The 11,019-nt window shown below is 36.7% G+C and overlaps 1 protein-coding gene across 1 annotated transcript; it reads right to left on the bottom strand.

Moving 5' to 3' along the window:
* Positions 1 to 2,400: 2,400 nt before the first annotated feature.
* Positions 2,401 to 9,358, bottom strand: LOC149932969 (glycine receptor subunit alpha-2-like). The gene is made up of 9 exons (XM_090157211.1): positions 9,264 to 9,358; positions 7,802 to 7,969; positions 7,558 to 7,731; positions 4,358 to 4,467; positions 4,213 to 4,280; positions 3,911 to 4,146; positions 3,612 to 3,700; positions 2,750 to 3,081; positions 2,401 to 2,688 (listed from the first exon to the last, which is right to left on the bottom strand). The coding sequence occupies exons 1-9, from the start codon at positions 9,356 to 9,358 to the stop codon at positions 2,401 to 2,403; spliced, it is 1,560 nt and encodes a 519-aa protein (XP_090013337.1).
* Positions 9,359 to 11,019: the final 1,661 nt, after the last annotated feature.

The raw sequence follows: 11,019 nt of genomic DNA, 5'->3' as shown, positions 1-11,019 counted from the left end.
AGAAATTTGGTCACCCATGTATTGCTCTTGGGGCAGCTGGAATTGTTTTGTCCGAGGGGTAAGACACTCTGCGAACTCGGTGTACACTGCCGTACCTTTGACAGTTTTAAATGGAACACGCGAACTCTTGAAAATATGTATCTTTAACAGTGCTAAATGCACGAACTCGGTGTACAGGTTATCTGAGACCGTCTTACCCCTCGGTCTAGTCATATAAGATCTTGATTGTTTTTGTTTGTTTTTTTCAATATACGGGTACTTCATTACAAAATTGATGATTCCTCAAGTTTTCGGAATTAGGGACACAGGCTTTAGGACCATATCAAGCATGCCCGTGTTTTCTGTAAAACGATTTTCCATTTTACCAAACATTTTGTCGATGACTTCGAAGAAAGTCGTTTTCAAGGTAGTTTCTAAATCAATGCCAGAATTTTTGCGATTCTTGTCTTATGAACCCTTTTTCCATGGTCGCCTTGCGTTTTAATTGATCCTGACTTCAGACTTTTCGGCTCTGGCTTTAGCCGTCGATAAAATCTCGTGGAAAGGCTCATGGAACATTCCTCGTGCAGGGGGACATTTACTAGTGTAAAATTTAACCCAACGGTTCTCGAGATAGATAGATTCCTACTACACGTGGAATGTTCCATAGCAATTTTAAATTAAAAAAAATTAATTTATTATATTTAGTATTTACTAGTGTAAAATTTAACCCAACGGTTCTCGAGATAGATAGATTCCTACTACACGTGGAATGTTCCATAGCAATTTTAAATTAAAAAAAAATTAATTTATTATATTTAGTATTTTAGTGGACCCCCTTGTTGATCTAACCATATCAGTTGCTGAAAACAAATCAAGGCTAGTAGCCCTGGACATATTTCGAATTTTGTGATTTAGGGTACATCATAAGATCTATATTTTAGAATTCTGGACATAAAAATCTATGTTACGGCACCATTATTTAGTTATTAAAATTAACTTTCAAACATTTACAGGTTAATCACTTCGCCGAAATTTTACCCATTGTTGACGTCAACAATTATTGCGGGGAGAAAGAAATTTAGAAGTTTTCCTACCTAATTCCTACCGTTCTAGTTTTTGTAAGGATTAAATACGTGTATAATATGATGGGTTGGATTTTTGGGAGCGCTCTTAATATTTGAGAGGAGTGTGGCTCACCTAATTTTGCGCGTTCCCTTCAAAAATTAAAAATTAAAACGCGCGCGCTCAATAACTTTAAGAGTGCATCAATATTTTTCGAAAGCTTATTACATAATCGTTGGTTTTGGAAATAAGGTATTGATTTCTGTTTATTGAGAATCAAATTCCTTTTACGTAAAAAAATTAGTGTTCTCCATAAGGGTTAAAATTATTTTTGAAAATCCCAAAGTTAGGCTTAAGATATTAGGCTTGTGAAATTTTTGTCCTTTTATTTTATATCTGGTTTCCCTCTAAACAATCCATTCGGCTCACTCTATTAGCAACTAATATAAACAATGACGGCTATAAATAGTCACCCAAGGAATGCAGGGAAGTCTACCCTTCCATTTAAGAACTTCAATTGGATAGTGACTATTTTATTTCAAGTAAAATCGTCATTACCATTATAATTAAAATTATCTATTTATATAGCCCACGCAAAATCTAATACACCAAGAAAATTCTGACACTATCTCTTTAAGTTGAACGAAATTTTTTGGGTGGGCACTGGGCCACCCCCTAAAACCGCACCCGACTACAAAGTGTATTGATTGTACATCTCAAGTAAAAATAAAAAATTAATAAATAAATATATGATGTGTGTATTTATTTACGGTACGGGGTATACAAATCTTAAGTGACTGTACATCGCAAGTGCTCAAATCTTCCTTATCTCGATAGCATAATTCAGTAAATCTTAAGTCTTGAAAGTGGGAAACTAACACCTATTTCAGCCCAAAGATTACACGAAATTAAATTTCGATCTTGCCAATTTAAAATCACGTATTTAGATGCTTTAAAAAAGCCAAGAAGCTAAGTAAACTCCAATTCGAGACAAGGCGTAATTAAGGTCGACCAGGAGCGGAGTCTAGCTTATTAAAGGGGCTCCAAAGTTCGGTGGCAAAAAAGAAAAGAAAATTGAGCATGCTTTGCATCCCCCCCAACCCCTCACTCGGCCTTGGCAAAGGCGGACAGAGTCAACCGTAAATTTCGCACTTTACTGACTTTATACACATTTTTCCACCGAACTTTGGAGCCCCTTTAAGTCTTAGACATTTCAAGTAAATCCATATATAGTTTCTTGGTTATGGGTAAATACACTACTTAAACAGAAAGACAAAAAATTAAATTAAGACTGTTCCCTTATATAAAACATTAAAAATAAATACTTATAGATTTTACGAGTGTAAAGCGTAACTTTTAGCGTTTGGCGTAGGCATTGTGAAGATAAGAGCCCCAATATCCACAACTGAAAATTAACATCACGAATGGAAATAGAATTCTCGATGTTTTGTCGAAGTTGTTGTCTTTCTTTCGTTGTAAAATCGTCGCTACTACTGGACTCTTCGGTTGTTCTTTTTGATTTGATTGAACGGCTACATTTCGGTTAGAGAGCCTGGGTCTTGTATTAGAAAAATGTTCCTTCTCATTCCAAGGAGAGGCTATCTCGGGCTTAAAGTTTCCCATCGAATTCGTTATTTGGTTATTCTGAAAAGAATGTTTGCGATAAATTAACGCAAATTTAATTTTAAATGTTTGCCTAACTTACAAACGTTTTTCTGGAGAACGAATGAGCGAAAGTAAACTCGATCAAGGACAAAAAGACCATTACTAAACACGCCAGCAACCAAACGTCCATGGCTGTCATGTAGTCCAATATTGGTAATCCGGCTCGAGCTTGAACTATCTGAGTAGACAAGGTCAAGATGGCGGTAACGCCGAGAGTGACCCGACCAGGCACGGCGTCGACGTCCAACCAGAACGACACCATGGACAAGCAAACAACGAGAAAACTGGGAATGTACGTGTTGAAGAGACTGGCGCTCAGAGATCGTTCGAAAACAAAATTTTCGTGTAAGTATTGAACAACAAAAGCACTCCCTACAAATATTTTTTCAATGAGAGGAGCTCAGCCGTGATGCCTATGACTATTCACATGCCTAGAAGTATATAATATCGGTCTCGGAAGAGAAATATCCATCTACGACGAAAAATGAAACATGTTGCCTCGCAATCTCGAGTCTGTTTTCATTTCCCCGCCAACATGTAAAATGCAAATCTTATTTCCGTAGCAGATTCATTTAATCCGATTAAATATTTTTTGAAAATCACAATCCCCCCGAATAATGACAATCAGTATAAAAACGAATCTATCCGAAGGTTTTTCTGGCGAAACGTATTTCGAAAGCGTAAAGCATTTACAGTATAGGAAGCATGGGTACTTCTCTCAAAGATAAAAGGCTTCAAAAGTCGCTTGATGACTTAGGCCTAAGGTGGTGCCTTGGGTATTAGCCTAGCTGATTATTATTATTATTATTATTATTATTATATTTATTATATCCATCTGGTATAAATAATATCTGAATACCTGAAATTTTCCAACTTGATTTTGTAGACTTTAGTGTTCTTACATCGTAATTCAGGGGTGTGAGATCGGCTAGAGTCCAATTCACGTTCCTCGGGTGCCAAGTCATGTTTATATCGTTTTGGCTTGATTCGACTGATTCCGCGTTAATTAAAAATAAATTACAAGAAAAGCTATAAACGTATTGGCTGCTGGTTTCTTACGCAGTGAAATATTTAGAGAACAAAATTGGGAATCCATTGGGTAATATTCAAACTTCATGGGACAAGCCAGCCTTACATTATACCTATAGTAAAGAATACTTTACAATAGATCAGGGCCGAAATATATTAAGCTCATATGTACCGGCTTCCTCGAAAAAATTCTTGGTCTGCAATAGAAAATTTGTAAAATTTATTCGGTTTTGTGACGTGGTACAAAGTTTCTTCTTTGGCGTTAGCAATAATCGTGTCTGGTTTCCAAATACACTTTGATATTTCTTCCGGGACGTGCAGGTGGACCCTTTCTTTAATATCTAGATTTGGAAATTTCATGTAGGGATCTTTCCAGGATTCGCCCATGAAGAGTTGAATCGCAAATTCCTGAAGATAAACAATTGTATTGATAAATATATATATATCAAGTTACTGAGGTTCAGAAATACGAACCATTTTTTCTTCAGAAATATCGTAAATAGCGAAAATCTTTACCGAAATCCCTAAATCAATAGGGTCGTCTAGAAATAACGATATATGAACATTCTATAATCTACGAAAATGATTGGAAACGCCAAAACAAGTACTCGGCACTAACCTGGCAAGGTGAAGTTCAAGGCTCCGAAACAGGTATCCGGCATGTGTTTGCTCCAATCTATCGAGTAGTCCGAACGAACGCGTCTACCGCAAACATCGGCAAACAAGCATCTACGAACGGAAATAAGTGAAACAAGTTGGGAAGCCAAAATATACCTCTCCTCGTAAGAGCTTTCCTGTTATATTTTCTATTTTCACTATCGTGAGATGAAAGTCAATGAATCAGTGGTAAGCAATTCGCCTGCTTAAATTATGACCCGGGTTCGATTCTTGGCCACGGTCACATTTTATAGTAAAATAATTAATTAATTTTAATTTTAATTTTAATTTAACTTCTAAATAAATAAATTGACGTTAATATGTTTATAATAGCGTAAAGGAAAACAGACTTTTGCCATAGCTGTTTTTCTAAATATCGTTGTAGCGTAATATGTGTCGGCATAAATCTAAAATATTATTCCATAAGTTTGTCACTTTGGGGGATATTTTAGTGAGACATAGTAACGAAGTGATCGCTGGATTTCTTTTTATTCAACATTTAAATTTCTTCTACGCAATAATTTAAATCGAACACGAAATCTCGTTCTATTTAAATAAGAACCAAAATTTAAAACTCTATTAGGCCTAACTATTAATATACGCTTCCGCTTAAGCGGAATTTCTAATTTACTACGAAAGTTTCGGTACTTCTATAGTATAGTCAAGCAGGAGGGCCTGGGATCAAGTCCCATCCGACGCTTTAGTAAATTGATAACAAGACGTATATTGTTAACATTTAGTGGAAACCCAGCCATTTGTATGCTAAGACGTTTAACGTAACCCTTAGCGCTCGGTCCGTCCTAAGAGTCAGTAACTAGTAGCGGACGAAGGGTAGAAATACAAAAAACCTCAACATACACTTTATAATACACAAATAACACGGCACTAATACGCCATAATACACACAAACAACACTTACAAATTGCACGTACACACATACTATGCCCAATGGAAGACAGACCGGTTTTTGGAAACACCTTTTCCACAATTTCAGAAACTGCGAACGCGGTTTTTACACTACGTCCTGATACTGCGAACATGGCGATTGTAAAACCTCTCTTAGGAAACATAAGTTCATCGGAGAGGTAAAATTAACTTCCATTTATTACAAACCCAGAATACCAGTTACAGTTACTCACAAATATAGGACACAAGTGCTAAGATTGACAATGTAAAAAGCGAAGGGAGTTCTGACGGTTTCCATTCGCATTGCAATGCCACCGAAAACTTCAACGATATATTTCTGACTAAAATGGAAGGTCTCTGAAATCGCTCAGAAATGCTAATAACTAGAAGGCTAAGATATTTTAACCACGCGTTACTTCCTTACCCGCACTAGTGCTATAGTCTTTTTATTTAAGGCACGCCCGACTTTCTTCCAGTTCTTTAACGTTCCGATTTAAATGTTGCCCGCACTCTCCTGAGTACTTTACCTTAGAATGGCTCTTCGTATTAGGCAAACTAACACCTCAGAACCAAAACTATTTCGACCTAATCGATGGATATCTCGGTTTAAACAGCGAAAACCATTTATCGGTACTCACGAAAAAAGCTTTTAACGCAAATTGAATTCTGAAAGTTGCATCGTGTTGAGGTATAAAACTCTACGTTCAGCAAAGCCTGTTGAAAGTAACCACAAAGTAATTTAATAATAACTATTTTATTGATACGACTATTCAACTGTAGATACACTAATGGGCTGATTAAAATATTGTATATATGCAATAAAATATTCCGTGGTTCTGCGGTAGAACGCTCAGCTGTCGTGCAAGAGGGCTCGGGTTCGACTCCCGGCCGGTTAAAAAATTATACTACACCCAATGACAAAAAGAGGGCGCTTTTGGAAAAACCTTTGCCCTGATTCTAAGAAACTGGGTACACAGTGATTACTCTTTGCCCCGAAAATGCGAACGCGTTCGCAGGCCTGGCAGACAGACCCACCCACAGACAGACACAGTGGTGGTATAACCCCTCCTAGGGTACTAAGTCCCCTCGGAGAGGTAAAAACGTAATGTTTAGCTTTTATTCTTATTTACATTTATATAAAAAAACCAACCTCCTATAAAGGAGGATAAAAAACTTCACGACTAAGAGTCGATATCGTTATCTTCAACACATCGAAATGAGATCGAAAACATAAATGATATTCCTGACTAATACAAAAAGTCCCTAAAGTCGCCAAGAAATGTCTAATTACTCGGAGTGAGTCTTCCTTCGTTACACGATCCCGCTAATAATTTTGGCTAGCAACTTTATGGCTTTAGAGTTCTTATTAAAATGTTTTTTTTCCGAGAACCATTACACTGTTCCACATTTTCATGGTTACTTTGTGAAGCCTGGAAATTGTCTGCTTATGTTCAAACCATGTACGAGAGACAATCTGTAAAATACTCTTTTATTTATAATAATATATTTTTACCAATTTGGTAGCGGCATTGTGCGAACAGAAAATACAAATATATTTCTCTAGAAGAGAGAACACACTAAAAGAATTCGGCCCGCTAGTTCACACTTCGGAACCAAAGAGACCTTGTCCAGTGGGCCCCTCGGAGAATTCCGAAGGTGGACAACGCGAGCGAGGATAAGTCATCCCTACCTTAACCAGCAGCGATGGCCCAAAACAACGAGATAACTCTCTGAAGTAAAGAAAGGCTGTTAGGGACAATGCCTAGTAAAATATACTATAATGAACATCAAAATAGGTTTTAAACGGAGGTACACATGGACGTTAACGTACAAATTTATTACAATTGAGTTAGCTTTATTGTTGAGCGTAGCTCTCTTAGCAGCGAGTTCATTGGGAAAGTTTTGTCCGTCCGTCCGTTCGTTAGTAAGTTTCAAAGCAGGGGGGCGCAAGAGAAAGAGGAATGGTATGAGCCACGGGTTGCGGGAGAGAGAGAGAGCGCGTGAGAGGGTAGGGGGGCGCTAGACGGGGATAGGAGCGAAATGTACGGAAACGTTTTGTAGATAAGTGGAGGGGGTGGTAGGGGGCGCTAGAGGGGGTGTCAGAGGCCAACGTATAGCGGCTCGTTAGCAGAAGAGAGACAGAGCGAGAACTGGTTTAAATTTTGTCCGTTCGCGCTCCGAGGGGATGCTAGAGAAAAGGGGTAGATAGGTAAAGACTACATAAAACCATTTCGAATTTTTAAATTTTTATTCTACGATTGGATTACACATTTATTACCCCCACTGCCAGTTTCCTCCACCTCAACTACTCTTCTCCCTAATTTCATCACAGTTTCCCCAGACATTAAAGTGAACGGTATCGAACTGGCCAATTTGTCGAATTCGTCGTCACTGTCGACGTTAAACTCCAGATCGTCCGAAAGGTTTCTCCTTTTAGAATTACGTAATTTAATAAAAAAATAAAATATTTTAGAAATTCATGAACGGGAAAAATAGTTACTTTGCTGGAGGGGCGGCTGCCTTTTTAACGGGCGTTTTGTGGGCCGGAGAAGTATAGAAATCAACAGCTGCCTTTTTAACGGGTGTTTTGCAAGCCGTCGACGGAGTAGGGAAGCGGGTTGATTTGGTGGTTGTAAGCGGTCGCGCAACAGAATTGCAAAGGGAACGTCTAAGAATATATTACAAACGGAAGACAGACGTAATTTTATAATGACAAACGTAATTTTATGATGGAAATTTTATAATGGCAAACGGAAATTTTATAATGGAAATATTGAAATATATTGTGCAATTACCTTTCGCTAGCTTAAAAAAAAAGAACTCGAGAGACTGAAACTACTATGATATAAAGTTATTACCTTAATTTCTTTAAATGTGTGTTCAATATTTGAATTATTTATATCGCCGCTAGCTCGCTCCACTTAGGGTTTTGTAAAAAATACCCGTTGGGGTTTTGTGACGCCCTAGTAAAATACAATTTGAAATGGTTTTTACCCACAATCCCAGATCCCCAAGCGGTTTGGGTGTACTTAAAATAACGTTTCAATCGTTAGGAATAAAATTGGAATTGATTTGCCAATCGATGGTGCATCACCAACCCTCGATCTGCCAAAAATTAATTTCGACGATTGGGGCCCAGAAGTTGGTCAGATGCCCACTTTATAATGATTTTTGACAATTTTTGCTGATTTTAAGTAGTATCAGCCAATCAATTTGGGTTCATTCAAATACATTTGGGTAAATCCATAAAATTTCGGTTAACTCAAAAAAATTGGGTTAAACCGTGAAATATTAATTTATTCAATTAAATTTGGGTTAAACCATCAAATATTTATTAAATTGGGTAAAACTCTCCAAAATGAATAAAAGTGGGTAAAACCATCAAATTTGCGTTAATTCAAATGAAATTGGGTAAAACCATCAAATTGGGGTTAATTCAAAAGAAATTTGGGTAAAACCATCAAATTTGGATTAATTCAAATGATATTGGGTAAAACCCACACATTTGGATTATTTCAAATAAAATTGGGTAAAACCAACATTTTTTTATTATTCCAAATGAAATAGGGTAAAGCTATCAAATAAAAATCAACTGATGTTCAAGTTTTCAAATAAGTTAAAGCGTAGGTCTTCAAAAAATATGTTGTGTTTGTTGTAAAATAGATATAATAATAAAGTTTAAATATTTCCACGCGTAAATAATAAATTGTACTTAAACTAATTTAAATGTGGTAAATACAATGACTAGAAAATTCCATAAGCCTTTAATAATATCGGAGTTTTAGAAATTTTAAAGTTAAAGTAATTTAATGGCTCTTAAAGCAATTCCTTATTTTAAAAATATTAAATAAACATATTGATTTTAAAGGCTATTACCACAATACTTTTAAAAATGAATATGCTAATCATTATAAAAGCATTAGAAACACAAAATATCTCTGTAATGTACACATTTTATAAACCTATCCTTAGCGCAATTAGGTGGGACACAAGAAGGGGAATCTTTTGCAGCAAATGTCAAGCAAGCTTCTTTGTGGCTTTGCATCGCAAAGTCCATGTGAGAGTCAATAATACTTGATCAAAGCGTTAAAAATTGGTGCGGAAAATTGGTGGTGTAGTCGAGATTGTAAACGTATTATGTTGTTTCTTGACGTTTATCGTAAATCAATTGCTTTGTTTGACCTGACCATGAATCCAAAATAAGAAGAAATTCTTGATTAATCGATGTTAAAACAACATTGTCAAGAAAATATTCCACATGGGAAGTCGATACGCTACAAGTCAGCGTGACGAAAGGTCCTTCTTGTACTATATGACCTAATCTGCCTGACCGTTCCGGCAAACAAACATAAACATCTACAATAATATTTCCGCCCATGCTAATTTCATATTGCGCAGTACTAGAGTGCGTGACAAGGTTTGAAGGCGATTTATCGTACCCAAAAGTTAACTTCTCTCCGTTGAGAGTTAATGTTCAGCCTGCATTGAGCTCGTAAAAGAACTGGGCTTGATCGGTATTTGTTACGTACTGAGGGTCGTAATTTGGTGATATTGATTTAATCAAAGCCTGAAATTCTTTGGCATATTCACCAGGACCGTAGCCAGGTTTTTTAGTTGAGGGGACCCAGCAAATTCCTAAGGGACACCCTTAAAACATTTTTTTCTTCCAAATACCTAAAAGGCTAGGATGAATTTAAAATGAGCTGAAGGGTCCACACGCGCCCCACTGGCGTTTGGCATTCGAACACGTGGTTTAAATAAATATAAATTAAATTTATATAAAACGAAAATCGAAGTGGAATTACAATCACCTTAGTAGGTCTTTATTTCTTTGTGTTTTTACCACACATTTATCTATACCTAGACTCACAATGACTTGATTAATATCACGCGAGTCGATAGCGAAACTAAAATAGTGTATTGGGCTTTCGTTGGGAACATGGTGAAGCAGACGCTATTTTAACAGGGTTGCCATGCATATTTCGTTCTAAATTATTTATTTCGCATCGAAAATGTATGACAGCCATGCGTTCCAGCAACTTATTCACAGGGTTGCGATACATTTTCGGTGTGAAATAAATAATTTAGAACAAAAAATGCATGGCAACCCTGTTAAAACAGCGTCTGCTTCACCATGTTCCACACGAAAGCTTCCGAAAACCGCCGCTTGAGGGAAATACGAACAACGCCAATTGAGAACCTTCTATTATTCTGAACCATAGAACGTCACTACACGGAGGGAATCAAGTGAAATAAGCCGCAGTTAGTGTACGTGGGTTAAGCTAAATAAATGACGACACCGTACAATAGCATATAGACTACAGTATTACGGGAAATTAACCTTAGTTTGTATAGCCCAATCAATATTTGTACCTGATTACGTGCCATATTATTGTTTATGTTACAGCTAAAACTTTCAACTTCAAATGGTGAAAGTGATACTAATATATAGTAAAGCAAGGTACACGAAAGTAATGTGAATAGGATATTTTTTATTGATTTTGTTTACTTACTTTAATATTTTTCTAGGGGCACAATGATATTTTTAAGTTGGCACAGAGACCTTTTAAGGGGGCACGATGGGGCACAATATTTCTTTTTTACTCTCAATAAAGCAGCTATCTGTAATTTCATAAGGTATTTCAACTCCATTGGCATTAACTAGTGGAGTTTAGCGGTACAAAGATCCAAAACTACTGGTTGATGTTTGAGGTGAAG

The sequence above is a fragment of the Leiobunum rupestre genome, chromosome 8 (assembly GCF_980474605.1).
Source record: "Leiobunum rupestre chromosome 8, qqLeiRupe1.1.hap1, whole genome shotgun sequence".
Lineage (NCBI taxonomy): Eukaryota > Metazoa > Arthropoda > Arachnida > Opiliones > Sclerosomatidae > Leiobunum > Leiobunum rupestre.
This window is presented reverse-complemented; position numbering and strand designations above follow the sequence as displayed.

Excerpts from the sequence above, each read along its gene's own strand:
- LOC149932969 (XM_090157211.1), bottom strand. The coding sequence starts at position 9,358 with ATGGACTTTGCGATGCAAAGCCACAAAGAAGCTTGCTTGACATTTGCT. Across the intron at positions 7,732-7,801 it reads GCAGCCGCCCCTCCAGCAAA|GAGAAACCTTTCGGACGATC; the intron begins GTAACTATTTTT and ends TAATTCTAAAAG. Across the intron at positions 2,689-2,749 it reads CGTTCTCCAGAAAAACGTTT|AATAACCAAATAACGAATTC; the intron begins GTAAGTTAGGCA and ends CATTCTTTTCAG.